The sequence below is a fragment of the Lampetra fluviatilis genome, chromosome 38 (genome assembly GCF_964198595.1).
Source record: "Lampetra fluviatilis chromosome 38, kcLamFluv1.1, whole genome shotgun sequence".
NCBI lineage: Eukaryota > Metazoa > Chordata > Hyperoartia > Petromyzontiformes > Petromyzontidae > Lampetra > Lampetra fluviatilis.
Window position 1 is genome coordinate 9,442,172 of NC_136312.1, and position 22,647 is coordinate 9,464,818.

The window sequence follows — 22,647 nt, forward strand, 5'->3', positions numbered from 1 at the left end:
ACCCAGAAGCCACGCGCAGAGACACCGACTAAAATTGAAAATGCAAAAAAAGAAAAGTTTTTTACCAAGTCTTATGACTTTATTGCAAAGGTCTTTATTATTAAATTCTGTTCGCTTTTTTCCTTCCCCCACCCCCATCCCACCCCCTTCTCTCCCCATGTGGGAGTAAAGAAGCATTGCCCGTTTAACATTCACACGTGTAATGGAAAAACACTCTTCAAGTTCTGTCGGATGGACAGGGTCTTCAACCCACTCGCCGTGCTCCGTCCGGCTGGTTCCCGATTGCCTCCGAACGCAAGATTAACCGGGCACTCGCATTGTTACGTCACCAAAATAACCGCGGTACTGCCTAATGCGTCTTTTAAAAGGCTTGTCGATGAACACATTGAGCACCATTTGTCCGCGTGCGAAAACGTTCGAGTCACTGCTGGATTAAAGCCTCGCACCAAACTGCTGTCACCTCCCATGAGCCTGCGGTTGTACCAATCCAACCTAGCACCTGCGCACGAATTAATTTCACCGCTCCATCTCTTCAGCGGACGTATCCTCGCTGATGCGTTGCAATTCTCGTCTGCCGCTCCGTCAGTGTTATTATTAGTATTCTTCACAGCTTTAACACGTGGTAGGCTTTTCGCAACAAATATCATCGATAATACAGGTGATTTTTAGGTGAGATCACGTAAATATATAAATGTGTCGCTAAAACGGCTACCACCTGACACAGCCAATTAGTAAGGTTTCTCATGTTAACGGAACGTGCCAATTCGTTACTAGCACAGCACACCGGTGTGTTGGAGAGCAACGCCACAACGACACATTAATATATTTACGCGATCTAACCCAAAAAAACGTTGTATTATGGAAGCATTCTTCGCCATCGGTGATCATCCCTCCTCGCAATGTGTCTGGCCAAAGCCCACTCACTTTTACCAACAGATCTAACATCTTCATTATTTTGCCCATTTATTATTTACTCGTTGATATTTTCCATTAGTTTACTCATCGCTCCGACGAGAAAGGTTTATTCATCCAAACGTCGCCGGTTACACGAATGTCCGGCCTCTTTTTTGGGCTGTGAAGACGGAAGCTTGTGTTGCCTCCGAAACGTCGTGATTTTTATTTTATTTTTATTTTACTTTTATTAATTTTAATTTTTTACCTACGTGACTTTACCGAAAAAACCTAAGAATGTGATTGAATGTGCTTGTGCGCCACCGTCAATACGGAATCGCGATTTGCGTTTCGCATTACGGTATTTTTCCTTGCACGTTTATTTTGTTGTTGTTCTCTAAAAAAAGGAATCGGCTCAGCAAGCAAATTAATTCAGGTCATTAAGGAGCTGACGTTCGAATCCTAAAGGCTTTTGTCGCAACACGAATTGCAATCCAAATTCGATGGGCGAGCAAAGTCTTTAGTATCTTTAGGGCACCACCGAGTTTTTTTTTTTAAATGTGTTCATTTTTGTTTTATTCCCCAGCTCACGGGGTCAGCACATTGGGTCTTGCTTCCGGTAGTTAAGGTCAACCCTCAAGTTTGCGGGATCTGTAGCCAAGATAGATTGGTCAACAACACTCAAAGACGGTGTGCAGCTCATAAACAGCAGCAAGGTGTGACTCCCATCATGCCTTGCGTGCACGTCATGCCACTCCCCACATTGTGTGTACAACGGCCCCAGCCTTGTCCAGACCACCAGCTCAAGGGGCTGAGCGCTTGAGAGCCGTATTTTTGCTTAGAGGCAGCTAACTCGAATATTTGGGAAATGCAGCCAATGCCAACAGCATCTTCTCGTTCGAATGCGTTTTTCTCATCATTAACAAATAGTATTGGATGGGAAGTATCCGAGGCAGCCAAAACAATTAATAGGGAGCCCTCCCACACAGCATGAATGAAGCGATTTGGGCCAAGTGTGGCTTATGCATTATCAATACATTGGAAAACGTGTGAGCAGAAGCAACATGGGAGTCTGATTAGCGATAATTGTTTTTTTCCTAACGATAATATCCAGTTTAAAGAGCCTGGAGTATATGTGAGGAAAGTCGTGGTGCATGCTCGCCATTAGCTCGCAGACATTACGAATCTCTCAGATCCTCGGGCGTGTTGCGGGTCCCAAGTTGTGCCACTGCCAACCGTGGGATACACTGAGCGCAACGGCCATCTCGTTTAAAACGGTCGCCAAAAAACGCGACGAAAAAAACAAACGCACAACGCAACGTTGGAGGTAAGCCACCAAGCGCACGAAAAAAACTCAGCTCTGCGCCAAATGCAAGAAGGCAAAAAAGGCCCCGCAGGGGACTGTGAGCAATCCAAAAGGCGGCCGTTGTAGAGCGTCGCGAGAAGCTGCCTCGCAAGGTCCAACGGCGTTTCTCCTCTTTGGGATTGTGAATGTTTGACACGGCGAGGTGGGCTGCTTCCCCGCGGCCCTGCTGAAACGGTTTCACCATTATTAGCAATCGTCAGCACAGTGCAGCGATCATATATACACGATCGAAAAAGGCCGACTGAAGAAATGCCATCGCCTCTTATCGCTAACCCATCGCACGTCGTCGATTGCAAAGCGGCGTTAGCGACGAACCTCGCGGGAGACGGTTTGTCCTGGGGGAAAGCCCATGCACGCGGCGGATGAACGCGCAGAGCTCTGCACAGACAGATTCAACAATTCGTTGATTTACTGCCATCTCATGGCCACTTCACGGCTCAAGGCGACAACACCCGGTGGCGTTCCCAGGCAGCCTCCCTTTCAAGCACAAACGACGTTCGACCTCTCACAGGCTCCGAGATCCGACAACAAATTGGGCAGATTTCCAGGGGCGATTTTTGTTTGCAAAGAGTTTTAACGGATCTGTGAAAAAAGAGCTTCATGGCTCATCGGATTCCTCCAGCATAAAATATTCTGATTCTACGTCAGGTTAAGGTTAACGCGTACGTTTCCGATCGCGCCACGTGTTGACCATTCCTTCCCTCAAGCGCTCGCGACGCACTCACTCACTCGCCAGCAGCAGATGTCCTGAAGATGCTCGACACGCAGCCAGACCCCCCCCCCCCCCCACACACATCGAGTGAACGCACTGAACGTACGAGCGCTTGAACCTTTCCCGTTCCGAGACGTCTTGTGAACGCACAGGCGGTAGCGCCGCTGTTTTTAAAGACGCCGTTCTCCGCCACAGGAGAACTCGCAAGCGACACGACCGCACTCTACGATAGCCGGTGCCAAAAAAGAACTGCGCCACGTGCCCTCCCGCGTGGCCTTTTACGATGACGTACGTGTGAGTGCCCTGTATGTGTACGTATGTCATTGGAACGGGAAAGGGTTAAGAGGGATAACAAAAAAAGTAGCAGTCTCTACCCTTTGCGGCAATCGGCAGGCTCCGAACGAATGCTTTTGCATTTTGTGTTTAGTGTGTTGTCCTTACCCCTGCACCTCCGATTAGCGCGGTTGGCAACGTACGGTGCAGAAGAAGTTAACCTACAATGTTTACTCCCCTATGAAGTGGTTCTGACTCACAACCAAGATGTGAACTTACGACCTGAGCGCGTGACACAGACGCTCTTAACCTAAGTGCCACCTGGCCAGATTTGTCTCCAATATCCCAGATGATGTGAATCATTTTTGAACACACGAGCAGTTGACCAACATCAACATACGTACGTACGCAATACGATGCGAGCCCTCACCACCCCGGGGCCCTTTCGCCCGTGGTCCCTCTCGTCCGCGCAGTTCCGGACACGTGCGAGGTCATCGCGGCTCGACGCTGCTGCAACAAGAACAAGATCGAGGAGCGATCGCAGACCGTCAAGTGCTCCTGCCTGCCGGGGAAGGTGGCCGGCACCACGCGCGCTCATCCCTCCTGCGTGGACGGTACGAACGACGGGGAAACCGCGGACCTCTTTTTTTTTTTTACATCGGCCCGTCCGAGCAGAGCCAGCGCACGCCTCCCGGTACGAGTGGGGTTTTTTTTTTTTCGCCACCGGCCATTCGGCAACGCCGGCAAATTTTTCTGGACACACAACTCATGTGAATCTGGCTCGGGGAAAAAGCGGGTCAGGGGCGAGGCCGACGACGTCTGGGCGGCACGGCACGGCGCGGCTCCCGCAGTGGAAAACAATCTGGAACGGTGCCAGGCTGAATTGGCACGGTGCCAGGCTGGCTTGGCCCTGGTACGGTTCGGTTGCACAGTGGAAAGAGACATACGAGGGCCTATTTTGTCAGTAAAGTTCTTCCAAATTATTCCACGAGCCCAGATCAGAAATGTCACTTGTCGGAACCACCTCAGTGGCGTAACTTTAGTGGTTCCAGTTTCTTTGTGTGGCCAACAACAGTAATTCATGCGATAACCATTTAAAATTAGTGGGATTATCTAGGAATGCACTCTTGTTAACAATGTAAGTAAATCAGTTGTACAAATGTTTTGCTACCTCCAAGGAATCGCCACGGTGGCGAGATGTTAACTACCTCGCCTGGTATACAGGAGGTCGTGGGTTCAATTCCGACCCTGCTATGCTGATGATACGCAACTATACATTTCCATATCTCCTAAAGATGTAGGCCCCATCGAGAACCTGTTGAAGTACATTGATGATATTGAAATGTGTATGTCACATAATTTCCTGGCACTTAACAAAGACGAAACAGAGATCCTGGTAATTGGAGCAAAAACCCGAAGAAATTAGCTGCTCCCAAGTTTCTGCTCGCTGACAGAAAACGCCAAACTGCAGGTTAAAAGCGTAGGTGTTTTGTTTGATCCGCATTTGAACTTTGAAGCCCACATCAGATATATCACCAAAACGGCCTTTTTAAATCCTTTATATTAAGTTCGCTTGCTTGCTTACGACCGTGCAATTCTTTCGGTCGTTTTTTATCCCACTTCCCGTGATCCAATCGAGCTGACATTTTCCACACAGACTCGTTGTGCGAGACAATTAATGTTCGTGAAAAATATTTTCCAAAATTTTACACTTTATAGGACAAAAATATTATATTTAATTACCAATTGCTTAATGGTGCAATGCAATCATCTGACCCATAGGTGGCAGCCATCTCAAGCCAGAGGACGAGAGGACTCTAGCCGCCACGCATATAAAGGATTTATAGTGAAAAACTTTGTTTTTACGGGTTATACTTGTTTCATCTCAGATATATAGCTAATGATGCCTTTTCTCTCTCGGTGTACTACTGAGAGACTGATGCACGCTTTTATTACCAGCTGTGCTCTCTTCTCCGGTCTTCCGAGAAAGTCAATATTGAAACTACAACTTATTCACGATGCGGCAGCACGTGTGCTGACGAAAGCCAGAAAGAGCACCCACCACGTGACACCCATTCTACCATGCGTGTACTGGCTGCCGGTCAGTCATAGAATTGATTTTAAAGTTATTTAATGGTTTTTAAATCGTTGAATGGTTTGGCACCAGCATACATATCCTCTATGCTGTTAAGATATGAACCAGCAAAATCCCTCAGAAGTTCTGGTACCGGTCTTTTAGTCGTCCCAAGAGCCAGGAACAAAACTCACGGAGAAGCGGCCTTCAGTGTGGACAGTCCTCGTATGTGGGACAGCCTGCCAGGTGATCTGAGGGCTTCAAAATCATTAAGCAATTTTAGATTAAATCTAAAAACTAACTTTTTTGAAAATGCTTTTACTATGGGAAGCTTTTGGCGTCATCTGGTCCAACCCATGTGAGAGTAGGCTCTAAGGAAAGCTGTCTCGGGTGTGGACCAATCAACTTCAAGGACAGTGCACATTATCAGAGTTATGTCTTTTGTTTGTATTATGACTGCAGGTATTGCGGTCTATGCAAACATGACTCCTTGTTAAAAGGTATTAGTTTTGTTGCCAGATAGAAGGGTAAAAAACCAATTATCAACTTGCTTTTACTTAAGATTATTTTATAGTGTTTTTTTAAAATGCCTTTGCTTGCAATTTATTATAATGCGATTTTAATTTGTCCGGATATTGATTTTATTTTTCTTGCGATTTAGTCTTTTAGCAATGTTTGTCTTTTACGTGTACAGCACGAAATAGTGCTATCGATATCCAAACTTGATTGATTGATTTCTATCGATGGAGTTTGCAATTTCTCTCCGTGATCGTGTGGATTTTTATCCGGGTCCTCCGGTTTTTCCCTCCACATCATTTAGAGACATGCATTTCGAGTGTTTGGCTGCTATAAATGTCCACATTGATAAGCTACTTCATTGGGTTATCACTTGTGGCCAGGTCACTTCTGAAAAAGCTATTTAGCTTAGCGGGCCTTACGTGATCAAATAAAGATAGTAAAAAGAAAATAATACTGTAATCATCTGAAGATGCCCTACAGGATCAACTATTTTAATTATCTGGAGGAAACGTCAAATATCAGAGAGGCTTGCCACAGTTGACCTAGCACACGTATCATGAAAAGTTAAATATAAATTGGGTTTCAATTGTATGTTTAAGATAATATAACGTCAGGAAGCTGCTTCATGAGGACAAGGGGCTGCGTTTCAGTTTGACAAATAAACTGTGCGCCTTTTGGTGTCATCTGGTCGAACACCATATGAGACTAGGCTCGAAGAAAAGCTGTCTCTGGTGTGGACCAATCAGTTTCAAGGACAATGCATAAATTATCAGAGTATTGTTTTTGTTTGCATTTGACTGCACGTATTGTGGTTAATGTAAACATGATTCTTTGCAAAAGGTGTCAGTTTTGTTGCCAGAAAAAGGGGAAAAACCCTATTAGTATATTTTGATACTGGCAAAGGAGGCCTCATGATGAAATAAATAGCAGTGGAAGATTCTGGAAGGGATAAGAGGCTGTAAAAATCTGACACGTTAACAAATTGTCATCGTGAAAAAAACGATATGTTACGATTGTGATGGTAAGGTGAGGTGAGAAGAGGAGGGTTAGGGCAGGAAAAAAAGGCCACAGGGTCACGTGACCGTTTCACGTTGGGACAAGAAATGGAGCTTCCCTTGTGCGATCCCCGAATGGCTCAGCACGGCACGGGTACGTTTTATAACGGCAGTGGAAATGCAGCAGCACCAAGCAGTGCTCACAACGGATAAAACAAATTTCGCAATATAAATTATTTTTGGACAAAAGTAACGTGTCACTCTGATGAGACAACCTAATCAAGGCAAAACTGTAATCCTGGCTCATTATTATTTCGTTGTCGAACAACAACCAATTTCCCTTACGCACACCATGGCTCCATCTCCGTGTGATCCACCAACTCAACTCTGACCCTCTCTCAATGAATGACATTGCCAATTGCCACCGAAGCCGGCCCCGTTCATCTGACCGTGTGCCTCTCAGCCACGGCTGCCTGTCCCTCTGCGTCTGCATCTGCCCGTGTCTGCTTATCTCTATCCACTATGTATGCCGTCTGTCTGTCTTTGCCTGCGACTACCTGTTGGTCTGCCGGTCTGTCCGTCCGACTGTGTCCGTGTCTGCCTGCCCCCATCTTAGCCACCAGTCCGCCTGTTTATTTCGCTCCCCATCTGTCCTCCTGCCCGTCGTTTTACACCTTTTATTCAACCTTTGCCCGTCCCTAATTGCCCCCCCACCCCGCGCCATCAAGCTCGCCCTTATTCATTTCACCCACCACCCACCACCACCACCTCCACCTACCACCCACCACCTCCACCCACCACCACACGCGCGTCCCACTTTATCCGCCCGCTGTCCGTCCGCGAAGCCGTTTCGTGAACGCGCGGTCGCTCTGCCCGCGGCCTCTCAGTGTGTGGGGCAGAGGGGCGGGGGTCAATGGCCAAGTGAGCTTTCACGTCCACGTGCACAAAGAGAAAATAAACAAAAGACTAAAAGCCCCCCCCCCTCCTCCCATCCCCGTGTAGCCTTAACAGACTGTAGGGGCGAGTTCTGTTAGCGAGTAGCACCCTATGAAGGCCGGCACGGCGCACGAGCGGCGTGGGTGGCCAGCACATACATCCAGAGATGTCGTGTGCATCACAGCAGTCTACCAGTGGGCACGAAGCATGAGACCAAAACGCGCACAGCGCGGTACACACGGATAGTAGTACCGTATTTTATTTTAATGAAATATACACCTGTGTGGTAGACATAATAGCCTGTTATCATCTGCATGTTAAAATAAAAAAATAAGTGAAACACACAATATGCTAACCTTGGCTGTTTTCCATAATTCAATATTAAGACGTAAATTAGACAGAATTGCCTATTTAAGTATGCGTCCCATCGGATGGCCTCAAATAGGCACGCTTATAAATCTTTTAACTTTTCCTCCCAATACCCATTGGGCAATGCGTGCTCCAAAAAAAAAAATTAAAGCCATTCATTGTGTTTAACACAATCGCTGTCCGGCCACTGCAAAGCAGCAGGGATAATCCGGGATAACCCGAGGACTTTACAAACGTGTCAGCTCAATCTAACAGTGCCAATTCAATCCTAAGGTTCAAAGGGTGCAGCCCTGCAAATGCGCCACAGTGGCGAGATGTTAACTACCTCGCCTGGTATACAGCAGCAAGTCGTGGGTTTCGACCCTGACCCCTGTACATTTGAAGTTTGCCGGTCTCTCTCCCCGTGGTCGTGTGGATTTTTCTCCGGGTCCTCCGGCTTTTCCCTCCACAATTAGAAACGTGCGTTAAGAGCATTCGGCTGCTCTACATTTCCACGCGATGAGCTCCTTCATCGAGCCATGAGTTGTGGCCAGGTCGCTTCTGAAGAAAAAAAGAGCGATATTACTCAGTGGGCCTTTACCTGGTAAATAAATGAAAGGTAACACCTCTAAATCTTGACTTAAACCTTTCCTGACTGCAGCGTTCGTGACTGCATGAATTCATATTCCTTACCGAAAGTCACGTAGATAGGAAGAAGGGAAATAATAAAATAATTATAATTAAATATTACAATTCTCACGACGTTTGCTGTGGTATTTTATTATTTCCCTTCTACGTGACTTTACTGAAAGAACCAAGAATATGAATCCCTGCAGTCACGAAAGGTTTAAATCGACATTTCACTTAGATAGGTTCAAATACATTTTCATTTTAACCTACGTGGCAATACCGTAAGACCCAAAGAATATGTAACACCTCTGTTTTGGAAGGGCCTCCACTCGACCGAGTTCTCCAGAGACACCTGGAAAGAAGATGTTGGCCTCCTCGTCCACGCGAGCCAGAGATTCTTGGAAGGAAGCGATAGCACCGACATTTTAACCCCACCGCACCACCACGATTGACTGCGTGCCCACTTGTACTGATGGGTGGACGGACGCAGTGGTGGTGGTGGGGAGTGGGGGAGAGATTTAAGAAAGTTGCCAACATCCTTTAAACTGCCGTGCCCGGGAGTTGAACCGGCGTGCTGTGGATCACGTGGTTCAGTGTCGGGAGCGTTATACCGTTGCAGCTTCCCTGCCTGAAGGTTCATTGGTAGCATACTTTTCGGATACGTTATCCGAGTCAGATTAGAAAATAATTGGGCGGTTTTTTTAGGCATGTCCGTGCCACGTCGGCAAAGAATGTAAAAGAAAAACCAAAAAAGTTTTGTTTTTTATTCCCAACGTATTTTATTCACAAAACGATGCAGACACACAGCACAAAGGATATCAAAGGGGATTGACACCAGCACAAACACATTACAGTGCAATAGAAAGCTGTCTAAGCAGCAAGTTTCAATCAACTCTACAACCCTGGTGCCTTCCCTAAGCTCTGATACCCCCTTGCAGGAAAAGGAAAAATAAGGGAAGGGGAGGGATAAGGGGTGGGGGGGAGTACCTAAATTCCCTGATGAATGCTCTTAACAATCAATGCCCACTGGAGGAAAGATGGTGAACCGGTTAAAAAAAACACACACGTTAAAAAATAATTTAAATGACACGGCTTCAACGCCTTCATTGTCAACGCCACCTCACAGGTGGCGGCTGCTGCCGGCAAGTGGCACTTCCCCTGACCCACACATTCGTCTGTTGCAACGTCAGCCGTCGGCAGTAATTTGGGAGTCGATCGTTAACGGAGTGACGGACCACTGGAATCGTAACACGAAAAGCAAACGCGATCGGAGTTGTTGGGTCTACTCAAGTCCGGTGCCTTCACCACCCACCGCCTGCCTAGTCCTGGCCATGCGTGTTCTGTTCGTCTCCTGGCTTTCCATCCATGGGCGCGCATTGGTATCTACGGATGAAATGCGCCAACTTTACAAAATGTAACTTTATTATTCTTCTTCTTGGTTCTTTCGGTAAAGTCACGTAGAAGGGAAATAATAAAATAACAAAAATAAAACACAATAAAATACAATTCTCACGACATTCGGCCACAACGCAAGCAGCCGTCCTCAGGTGAAGAACAGGTCTGTCGGAAAGACAGCGTCTGAATGTCTGAATGACGTCTGAATGCCTGAATGACGTTGTCTTTCCGACAGACCTGTTCTTCACCTGAGGACGGCTGCTTGCATTGTGGCCGAAACGTCGTGAGAATTGTATTTTATTATGTTTTATTTTTATTATTTAATTATTTCCCTTCTACGTGACTTCACCGAAAGAACCAAGAAGATGAATCACTGCAGTCACGAAAGCTTTAAATCGAAATTTAACATTATTATTAATAACCCTGTATGACTATCCCAATGATCAGTGTGTAATCAGATTACTGTTACTTAGCGCGTACAATTGCCCCGCTGTTTATGATGACCTTACTTGCAGTTGTTGTTTTATTCGACGATTGAAAAAAAACAATCGGCAGGTAGAAACTATAGAGCATTATCTTGGCTTCATGAAGGGACCACAACAGCTGATGTGCGTTAGATAATTATTGCACACTGCCTACTTTCGGAATGCAGTGCTGGGCTGTTATTTTTGTGCATTTTTTTTTTATAAAAAGTAGTCAAATAAATTACAGTGACTCGATCACATTACTTTGAAGGTGCAACACACTGGCTTACAACGCATTATACCACCACAACCTTTGAGCCGTCAATAGTCGCGCGCAATGTACGGTTTAAAAGTTACCCTCTCAGAATCAGTGGCGGCGCAGGGGGGCATGAGCGAAGCAAGCAAAAGTTAAAGGGCACCAAGTGGCTCAAGGGGCCCCGGAATCACGAAACAAAAATAGCGGACGAACCAATTATCAGCGCGAATTTAGATCTTAATGAACGAGCCAATTCACATTAGAAAACCGAATTAACCTTTCTGAAGTCTCCGTCTACGTCTACGTCTCTCTCTCATGCCACGACATTTATATCTAATCTTCGCTCGTAGTATTTCACCTCCAACTGCTGTCTGCATTTCCCTTCCATCTCGCTGCATCTCCCGTCTCTTGCCTATATATATATAAATCCCTGGTGTCATCTCACAAGGAGTTTAAACCTCGAGCCAAAGCCCACCACCGCCGGTTGCAGCGTCCTTTGGTCCGCCGCTTGTTTGAATTTGTGGACAAACTCGCGGTGGAGAAGCCGTGACCTCACGCAGCGTAGCAGAGGGCACGTGGGCGTTTGTCGGTGGCGACGGAAAACCCAGGGTTCCTTCTTGCTGCCTCCGCTGCGGATCGATTCATTTGTGGAGGCGAGGGGAGTGACGGGGGGGGGAGTAATACCGCAAAGTCGTTGCGGATTGACAGGGCGGCGATTAAACTTTCCGTTAAATATCATAAAAGGTCATTCTCGGCGAAGGAGATGCAGGGGCCAAGGAACACAGTCCAAGTCGCCGCCAACGCCGCAGAGCGTCTCCTAGCGCGCCGTCCTTCAAATGGGGGACGGTAACTGCACTGAATGATTTACACGCGGCGACAACGTCATGACAATAATTACCAGAGGTGCTTGCATTTATACGGCGCCCACGATGTTCACGAAAAGTCTTGGAGCGCAGCTTTCCTCCGCTAAAATACCATCCAGTGGCAAACACTGGTCACACCCTACAGAGACAGAAAATGGTAAGATATTTTGTTTTAAGCGGTAGCCAGGTGGCTCAGAGGGCAGAGCGCTGAGCTTGGCACAGCCGAAGCCCTGGGTTCAAATCCAGACGGCAGCCTGCGATTAAACCACGTTTTCAAGTGTAGCGAATTGATGGTTTCAGCCCGGTCACCAATGACCACACGCACAAAAACCCAGCGCATTTAACTGTTTTGCACTTAATTTGGTGAGAAACATCAGTTATGGAGAATTTAATTGTTGGTTTCACTGCCATACCACAAATACGTCTCTATAGGTTTGGAGAAAGTACACCCCTAGTGTGTGTGTGTATAGAAGAAGGCACCTGAAAAGATCTCAGCAGCGGTACTATGACATTTAATTCTGGGGGTCATTCTTCAAAACGTGGGGTAGAAACGATGTAATTTACCGCGTGGGCCAGAGGTCACTTGAAGGGATCTCAGTAGTAACTCTGTGATATCCACTTCCTTTGGCCGTTGTCTATGACGGAGAGTAAGTTGCTCCGTCCCACAATAATCCGAATGGATCATTGATCTCATGACACGAGGCCGATAGCACAAATCGGAACAAAACTGGGGGGATAGATGACAAAAAAGTGAAAGTCTTCACGTAACCACCTACTTTTCTAGCACTAAAAAACGTAAATAATATGCATTTTCATGATTGCCAATTGAGGTACCGATTCTGTGAACTGTCATTGCGCTTGAGATGTTTATAGAAGAGGGCGGTCAAAAAGATGCAATCCCATTCCATACCACTCAGGCATCCCACTTAAAAAGTACGTCTGGAAAAATGTTGCCCAAGCATTTGGAACACGAAGTCAATTTCGAGTGGTCGTATCTTAGGTTACACGTAATTTTCAATGAACAGAGCTAAATGTTAAAGGAAACAGCGGTGGGTTTTTTTTGCTGAAAGTGACCATCATCGGTGAAAAAGTTGTCATGTTCCCATCTCATTAGTCTTAGGAGCTTGCCTTCACGTCTTTTCAAGCCCTTACGCTAAATGTAATATATCTACTTACATATAATGATCACAGAGGCCCATCTGGATCAAAGCACTGGGTGAGAGAGACGCATCTGGATCAAAGCACTGGCGAGAGAGACCTCACGTGTGCAGGTGCAAGCCTTGGACAGGTGCCCGCAAACAGCACTTGCCCCAACAGTCTGTTAACGGCTACATGGGGGATCTTTGCCTTTTGTGCGTGCGTGTGTGTGTGTGCACAACAGCGGTTAGCGCTACGCTGCGCTACGAACCCGGTGGCCCGAGTTTGATTCCCGCTCACGGGCTAACACTGGTGACGATTATCTGAATCGGTCCTGGGCCTCCCCTAGGTCGACTCGGCCTCAAACGAGTACCTGGTGCGGTGTGTAAAAACATCGCCACTGGGGAGATAAAGGCGGTCGGGCGTGCTGTTGGCCACCCACCACCTCGTGTGCCGTGCCGGCCTTCATATGTCCTCGCTAACAGCACTTGCCCCAACAGTCTGTTAAAGGCTATAGGGGGGATCTTTGTCTTTTGTTTCGCGTGCAACAGCGTCGATAGTCGTGGGCAAGTGGTGGTGCGAGATGGATCCGTGTTTGGAAGGCGAGGAGTGCAAGACTCTTCCGGACAACTCTGGCTGGATGTGCATAGCTGGAAACAAAGTCAAGACGACACGGGTGAGCGGATCTGCCCTGGCTGCAGTCACAAACACCCCACACACACCCCACACGTACCCCACACGCACCCCACACGCACCCCACACGCACCCTACACGCACCCCACACACACACACCCCACACACACCCCACACACACCACACACACACACCCACCCCACACACACCCCACACACCACACACACACCCCACACACACCCCACACACACCCCACACACACACACCCCACAAACACATCCCACACACACACACCACACACACACACACCACACACACCCCACTCACACCCCACACACACCCCACGCACACCCCACACACGTGCACAGGCCGAATGTTTGTCTCGTCCGCCGTTGGATTAGGGGCCTCCTTGCCAAACCGTGTGGGTTGTGGAGGTAATCGTCATCGTATTTTCACTGTGCCGGTCAGTGCCGGTTGGTTGGTGAAGGTAGGAGGGGGGGCATATACGTTGGAGCAATAGTACAATACAACGTCGTATTTGTTGCTGCGCCCGCCCACTGCGTTCTTACCCACCCCTACTTCACAGCCGCAAAAAAGAGCTTCATAGCTCATCGGATTCCTCAAGTATAAATACATACTCTGAATTCGTGAGCTTGCAAGCCAGCCTTGGGGTCTGGGGCCCTCGTTGCGAGTTTCAAAAGTCACGTCATGAGCCATGTGGCGTAGAGTCTCTCTCTTTAAAGTGATAACATTAAAAAAACACGGCTTCTGTCATTGGTTGGATCCACACGATGCCTTGTATGACGTACGGAAATGTGTGTAGGGCGCGATTAATTTCTTGGACTTGTTTTTCCAACTAGCGCCGCTGCGAAACAAACGCTGCGCCAAAGTTGAACGGATTTGTAGAAATATCCCGGCGCAAGACACTGCAGAAAATGAGAAATCCATCATTTATGAGGGTGGCCGCTCCCGTGCGATGGATGCATGCACGGGTTATTAAGTGCGTTCGGATTTTTAGGTGAATTGAGCTACAGTGGGGGGGGGGGGGGGTATTTTGCACACAAAGCACCGATATCAATATCATCTGGGGGCTGGGGGTGATGGTTATTGCATTCTTTCTACGTTTCACACTGCATTGTGAAGATTGGTTCATTTCCCACAGACGGTTATGACACAGAAATCCCTTTGATTCGTTTTGCTGGTGCAGAATATTAAATTCCAAACTGACAGAAAAAGGGGACACCGTTCTCCTCTCGCACGTTAAAACAACAACAACAACAGCAACACAAGGAGAGACCCGGTTTGTTTTAATCTCAAAACCAAAACAAACAAAACCACGTGATCAAGCCCCACGCAACGCACACATCTGAACAACGGCTGCTCAATTTCGCCTCGCCTCAGCCGACCACTCAGCTTTAATGCGTTTCCTATTAACTTGCAGGGGTTGGTTGACCACGTTGTGGTAGATCCACGGTGTGGCGGTCCCATTTAAAATGAGAAAGAAAGCGCAAGACACTCTGTGGGGACTGTTGCTAGAAAAGGGTAGGAGGGTGATGAATAAATGTCCATCACTGCTAAGTGTTGTGTGTGTGTAAAAAAACATGGTATAAGCACTCAAGAATGTGTTGGCTACTAAATATAGTGTTTAGCAAACGAAACTCCCTGTCAGTTTAACACGCAGGCTTTCGCGACCAATATCATCCATAATACATGGCCAATCCGTTACGAGTACAGCACACCAGTGTGTTGGAGAGCAAATCCACAACATTTGCCGGGTGGTACAAACAGCTGATAATGAGCATGGCATCTAAATACTTTCCTGGCAAATACCGAAATGTGCGTTCAAATCTCAGAGCCACTTGTGATGAGATCCCGGAATGAGTTTCAGGTTATTGGCAAGGCCATTATTTCATCATTATCATCAACATCATCATCAAAGCATGCTTGGTCATCATATCATCATCTAAATGACACCGATTCCTGTGAGCCATGAAACAGACCATGGAGCACCTATTGGTGTCTCAGCTGCTGTGGGAGCCATGCACCATGACATGAGCTGGCCAGGGCTTCAGACTGGACCATGTCATCATCGTCATAATCGTCGTCATAATCAATCATCATCATCATCACGTGCCTGATACTGGATAACCATGTGACTGCAGTGACAGGACACGAGAAGACGATGATGCAATCGGCATCACCATAACACCACCACCATCATCAACAATTGTCTTGATCTTGATTGAAAGCTTTCGTGACTGCAGGGATTCATATTCTTGGTTCTCTCGGTAAAGTCACGTAGAAGGGAAATAGTAAAATAATGAAAATATAAAACATCTGACCAACTGCCAAATCGCTGTCCGTGGTGCTGACGTTAAGCAAAAACCGCCACTTTTTTCAAATTTTCTTGCTGTGGATTTCACACCTGAGGATGATTGCTTGTGTTTGCAGTCGAAACGTCGTGAGAATTTTATTGTTTTATACTTTTATTATTTTATTATTTCCCTTCTACATGACTTTACCGAAAGAACCAAGAATATAATTGTCTTGATCGTCAACGTGTTTTAACTGCGGTGGTGGTGACTGCACAACATTGCATCGTCTTACATTCGCTTTCTCACTTAATACAGCCGAGGGCCAACACGAGTCTCACGGCTTAGAAACGGCCCACAAATAATATGTATCCACGACTGCTGGCATCACTTGGTTGCACTGATGCAAAGTTGCAATTGTAAAATTTTCCTTGTTGCTCTGTATCAACATTAGGCACACGAAGAACAGGATGCTGCACTAATCTGACATGAGGAGTGCCCCATGATCGTTAATTCGAGTTGTGATGTTGATCAAATGTATAAATTATGTGGAGACACGAATATGCTAAGAAGGCATTAACGTCTGGTTATTTATTTAGTTGCGTACATTCTCCATAAAGGATACTCAAGCAGTATTATTTAGTGCTGTGAATTATATAGTTTCGCGTCGAACTACGCCCCACGTCTAGCGCAGGGGGCACTTTCCTCGATAAAAAAAAAACAAACATCGGGAAATTCACCAGGATCGGTCGAAGCAAGCCTGGCTCTACTGACGAGACACGAAATGTAAAAACCGGTGCAAAATTTGCTTGTTACGCAACCGATGCTGGTGATAAGATGGACTTCCAAAAGGCCACGTGGCCAATGGGAATAAGAAGAAAATCCATGCATTTTTTTTTACGTGGAAAAAACTACGTGGGGATGGAGGGGTACTGTCCGCTAATTTATTTTGTAACTCGTGTCCTACACAATGACGCTCGATGACTATTGTACATTATAACAATAATAGATTATTATTATTACGTGCTATACCTATGACATATGATGATTGATACGGGTGAACCACTCTTTACAGAGCGTGGAGGGGGCACTGTGTAGTGTTGGCTTCGAGAGGTCTATTCAAATTAACGGCACCGCAGTGCAATTGTGGCCTTGCAACCAAAAATATGGACCATATAAGCAAACCGCTGTATTCCGCGCTCCTTCAACAGAGGAGGAGAAACAGCAACAGTCCACACACCCTCTCCTGAAACCCTCTCGTCGTGGCGAACAGCAGACCTCGACATTGGCATTCAACCCCTGAACATATTGCCATCATAAGCAATGGTAGAGCCGAGAGGCTCCATTGAGGGGACCTCATGAGTAGTTCTGCAGTGTCATCTTCCGCGGGTCTCATGACCGACGCGAAGGCCAGAGACACCGCGAACAAACGGCAGACGTCCCACCGTTACCCAATTCCAGCGAGCTCAACACAATCTCCGATAAGAGAACGGCTCTGATGCGATTAGTGATATTAAAAAAATGCTAAATCAATTGTACGCTTATAAAAAAAAAATTAAATACGTTTTCAAAAAAGATCTAAACGCAACGTGCAATTTTATACCCAATGAAAACTTGGACTTACAAACAGCAATTTTTTTAAATATATATAATCGGCGCTCTTCACAGCACAAGTGTAGACGCCCACGTACGAGCTGAAATTAGTCGCAGAGCGCTGCCTCATTAACACCGGCGGTGTAAGAGACGCCAGGCTCCATTAGGCGAGGGGGGGCAATTAAACACAAAACACATTTTGAAGTCTCCATTCGGTGGAGTAAGGGACCGTTGTTGTGTGGCATTTAATGACCAAGTAGGTGAAGCTTGTGCCGACTTTTGAAAGGAAGCGTTTGTTGTCAATTGTTTTACGTGTGTACAACGTCGTTTTATCTCGCGTCTGCGTGCGATTTTGTTTTTTTTGTATCTCCCTTCAGTTCTCCGGGTCCTGATCTTTGGAGAATTAACCACCCTTGTCTGCACGGTGATCAACAACAACAACAAAAACAAGAGCAGCAACACATTGCCGCAGATGGTAAAATCATCACGAGGAAAGAAAAAAAAATCAAGCACAATATACAGCGCGCCAATTATAGAATAACGATATAGGATGTATATAACCGCGTGGTAAAATAATGAAATTAGCACTCACTCCGGCAAGAACGACGTCGGCTGTTGACACATCGAGAGCCGACACAGCAGCAGCAGCAATAAGTAGCAGAGCAGCAGTAGCAGCAGTAGTCGCTTTCACGGCACAGACAGCAACACAATTTAGAAGCAGCAGTAACGTCGCAAATCAGTAACAAGTCATCAGCAACATTAGCGCGAGTGGTAGCATCGAACTTGACAACAACGACAGCAGCAGCAGCAGCAACATTGACATGAGCAGCAGATTCATCATCATCAACTACTGTACATAAGCAGAAGCAGCACCATCAACAGCAGCAACGGTGATCAACTATGTCAGTAGTGACAGCCACATCAATGAGCTGCAGCAGCAGCAGCATCACAAGCAACAGCGCAATCATGAAAAGGGAGCGGCAACTTTGGAAGAGGCAACGTGGGCATCATCAGCGTGGCACTGCGAGAGCACGCGGATTACACAACAACAACAACAAAAACTTCGAGGAACCCTTTAAGTCGATGGGAGGTGGGAAAAAATGCGATTAATTGCGTAAAATTAAATCTGCGAGGCCGAGGAGACGGGAGTCTCGTGCCGTCGATCCAGGAGAAGCCGTGGCACCTGCACACGCTCAGACGTTCTAAGAGCGCAGTTTGGTTTTCTCGTTTCCAGTTTCTCTGCGACAACGGATTACGGAACGGGGTGGTGGTGGTGGTGGGTGGTGGGTGGGGGAAGGCGTCACGGGGGAGGGGGGGAGGAGGGCAACGTCTCTCCCAGTCCACCGACAAGATCACCGGGTGTCCTAAAACTCAACCGAGCTGCGGGCGTTTGGTGCGACCCGAAGCCTGGGCAGGGCTTGCCTCTCTCCCTGCCAGCCGCCGCCCGACCCCGGGGCCTCTACCCGAAACTCTGCGCGGTTTGAGCAGCAAAACGGTCCGCGAGTTTGTCTTGGTTGCGTTACACATTCCGTTTTAGTGTGCGAGTACAATTTGACCGGTTTTATATCCCGACAGAATGGAAGGGACAGGCGGCGGGATGCTTGTGAACGAAAACTCACCAACCTCCCCCCACCCCCATCCCCCCTTGCTGCGTATTCTCAACAACAAGCAACAACAAACAACAACATCTCTTCTCGTTTAAATATTGTTATAATTGGTGGTGACAATTTCCCTCTTGATTTATTCCCATCGGTGTAAATATCTGCAAAGAGGAGGACGAGCAAACCCCTTTAAGATGAAGTTACGAGGCATACATATTTCTGTTTTCTGTTTACTCTCCGTAGCCTGTATAGACACGCGTAGGGTGAAGAGTGATTTTGTGCAAATGACATCAGTCTTTGGAGGGTTTTTTTTTGTTGAATTGTTTATTTTTAAATATTTGCGCCAACTTGTTCCAAATGAGCGAAGCGAAAACGGGGTTGAATGTTTTACAAATGTGTGGATGATGTGAGTTGTATAAAAAAACAAGCAAGGCTTTCAAAGCTACTGCCGTCGTTATTTTTGCCAACATTTTTTTTTTGGTTTCACTTTTTTCATTTCCCCCTTCATTTAACATTGCGCACATGTTAAATTCGCTTTTCAAAAAAAATTATCACTTGGCGATCGCCGAATCGTTTAAAATTCACTGAAGATGCAATCACAGCAAAGAACAGCAACTGAAAATGACAAAGAGTTTCAAGCACATTGTTCGATAAAAAAAAATGTATATTATTTTATCGTCATTGATTTATTTCTGTTGGTTTAAATGTGCTTTTCAAGACCGCCGTAACCTTCAGAGTATGGCTGTAATGTCAAATGAGAGTTTTTCAGGCTGTGTGGTGACTCAAATGAACGTATTGTTACACGCTTCCACAAGAGTCTCATTAACCATGCCCAGCTTCTGTGTAAAGCGCTCTCTCAATGACCAACGTAGCTCGAGTTTTGCTATGTTATTTAGGAAACTTAAGACAAAAAGAAGAGTCCGTTTCATGCTTAGACAGAAGGGAAATTCGAACTAATAATATGGAAAGAAAAAAAAGTTCAAATTGCTGATACTTTTTTTTCACAGATTCTACAAATTTCTCACCGATTTTCGTGGATCAACGTGTTTTGGTGAACACATTACACCGGCAGACAGGCTTCCGATGAAAGAAAACACCACGTCACCGGTAAAAAAAAATACGACTCTGTACGCTGCACTGCTCGACTTTGGAATTTTCTCCAATCATCGTCTCTCATCCAAGTTCGCATAGCCTTGTTCAAATCAAAAAACGTGTTACACTCTTATCGAATATAACTTTGATCGTGCTGGATTATTTTTATTTTTGGGGAGGGGGGCTTTTGGGGCTGTGTTGAGCCATCGTGATTAAAGAAAAAAAGACTTACCTCGTAAATCTTTTACACGTTTTCAAAGAATAGAGCAATCCATGTTTTTTTTTTCTCCATTTGTTAAAACGATTGGGAAACACTTTGCAGTTTGAGCTATTAAATACATGAAAAATAGATGATGCATAACATACAGCTCAATATTTACTAAAGTTAATAAGGTGTGCAGCTACAAATAAAACCCTCCCTGAGCAGGACATTGCAAGGTTAATACATCTATCTGCCGCATGCTTTTCTCATTTATTTCCTTCCAAATTAAATTAAACTTTCGCTTGATCGATACCCCGTTTCGCTTTCACAAAGTTTAAATCGCACGGCTTAAAAATACATTTCCAAATTCATGGGATTTTCCCCCATTTTTCTGCCGAGATCGATTAGAAATGTGGATCGCATCCGTGGTTCTGCATTGCTTTCCCGTCGTGTTGAATGCACAGAAGCCAGCCCAGACTTGGGGCTTTCAAAATATATCATATGCCACGCTGGAATATGTATTTTTAACATCTTTCCTACCGTACGTATCCAACCGTGCTAATCCGAGGTGCGGGGGCGTCCAAGGACAAACTAAGCACAAAAAGCAGTTCTAAAGAAATTATTTATTATTGAGATTTAAAAGTGTGTAACTCCCAGTGGCTTCCGAATATCGGAAGGAAGAGCGTTCCAGACGGCCGCAGAAGCGTGCGATGCAGTGACCGTCTTTGTTCGATTGTTCGATGGCTAGCCAGAAGTCGCCACTGCGAGGATGAGCCGAGTTCGCGTGATGGTTTTAGCTCGTTGATGAGATCAGCAAGATATTGTGGTTCATTTGTGGCAAGCACTTTGTGTGTCATGAGTTCGACCTCAGAATGTATTCGTTCGGCAACCAGAAGCCATTGATTAAGCTCCTCCGCGGGATGGATTTCGGATTTTTTTTTAAACTTAGGATGTTGGATGTTTTTTAATTTAAATGAAAATTGCAGGTTCTCTTTCAGATGGTTTAAATGATGTAATAACACGACTCATCTTTGTGCTAACGAAAGTGACATCACCCGATGTCACGTGAAAACCACTTTTGGTGGCAAAAATCATGGAAATGACATGACATGCGACATCATATCATACCTTTTGACCAATGTGAAACAAAAAAAATGGTTTTAGGATCATCCAAAAATATGATAGCGAGGACTAATTTTCAGATATTTCAAATCTGCCCAAAAATCGGGAACACATCCTTGCAACCTACATAATTCTAAGAAGACCAGACGTGGTAATGTTATTAATATACCCACTGTATCCCATGAAAATTATTTTAAGAAAGAACTTACATTCGTCTTCATCAATTAAAAGGAACACGGGTAGAACAGAAGAGATGTGGCCATGGAACACACTGGCGCAAAAGAGATCACTTTAAAGCGTTACTCAACTCCAGTTCACTCAACAAAAGCTTCATCACTGCGACTTTACAATCTACAATGCGTATGATGCAAACGCCGTCGGCTACACAATATTTTACAAACTAATCAAAAGAGCTAGGAAATGTTGATGTATAATCTGAGCTCATTTAATTGGCAATAGCCAATTAGAAACTTGAAGATTGTGTTTGTCATTTCATAATTATTTTGCCAGTAAATGTAATATATGTTTGTTTTTATTAGCAACGATAAATCACAATGACGACATTAGCCAAAACGGATAAGGGCACGATTGTTGATGTTTTATATCGTAACGCGATATATAAAATCGTCGTATCTCCATGCTTAGGTGAGAGCAGCCACCGATCCGCACAACTGGGGGTCACACATCCAATTGCCGCGTCGCCATCGGCTGCCCCATCTTGTATTTGGATTTTCAACCAACATCGGTTTAGGTCGAGGTACACCGATTGTTGTCTTGCACATTGACGACGTCGACCAATTTCTCTTGTAGCCCCGCCCACCACCCCCACGTTCCATTCCCTGGTTACCACATTCAGATAAGCCCCTCCCCCCTTAACTTGTATTTAAGGGCTGGTCTTTTGGAATTTTCCTCACTTGATGCAGTCATTTTAGCTGTGACGGTCCCACCTGATGACGGAGACTTGTGTTGCCTCCGAAACGTCGTGATTTATTATTTTATTTTATTTCCTTTATTACTTTTATAAACTTTTTATTTTATTTTTTACCTACGTGACTTTACCGAAAAAACCTAAGAGTATGAATCATTGCAGTCACGAAAGCTTCAAATCTACAATCTTGATCATAATCAGTATTGACACTGGAGGAATCCGATGGGCAGCAGTCAAGCACAGGACCCACCCAAACCTTGCCCGCAGAGAGCTTGATTACCGCTGTACACCTCCATACCCCTTAT

General features: G+C 45.8%; 1 protein-coding gene across 1 annotated transcript in view; it reads left to right on the top strand.

Moving 5' to 3' along the window:
• LOC144945692 (chemokine-like protein TAFA-3) overlaps positions 1 to 18,881 on the top strand; it is a 49,785-nt gene extending 30,904 nt beyond the window's left edge. Inside the window, exons 3-5 of the mRNA XM_078874260.1 lie at positions 3,666 to 3,856; positions 13,411 to 13,559; positions 18,804 to 18,881. Of these exons, the coding sequence (XP_078730386.1) occupies positions 3,666 to 3,856; positions 13,411 to 13,559; positions 18,804 to 18,881 (418 nt within the window). The remainder of the gene's footprint in view (positions 1 to 3,665; positions 3,857 to 13,410; positions 13,560 to 18,803) is intronic.
• The last annotated feature ends 3,766 nt before the right edge of the window (positions 18,882 to 22,647 follow it).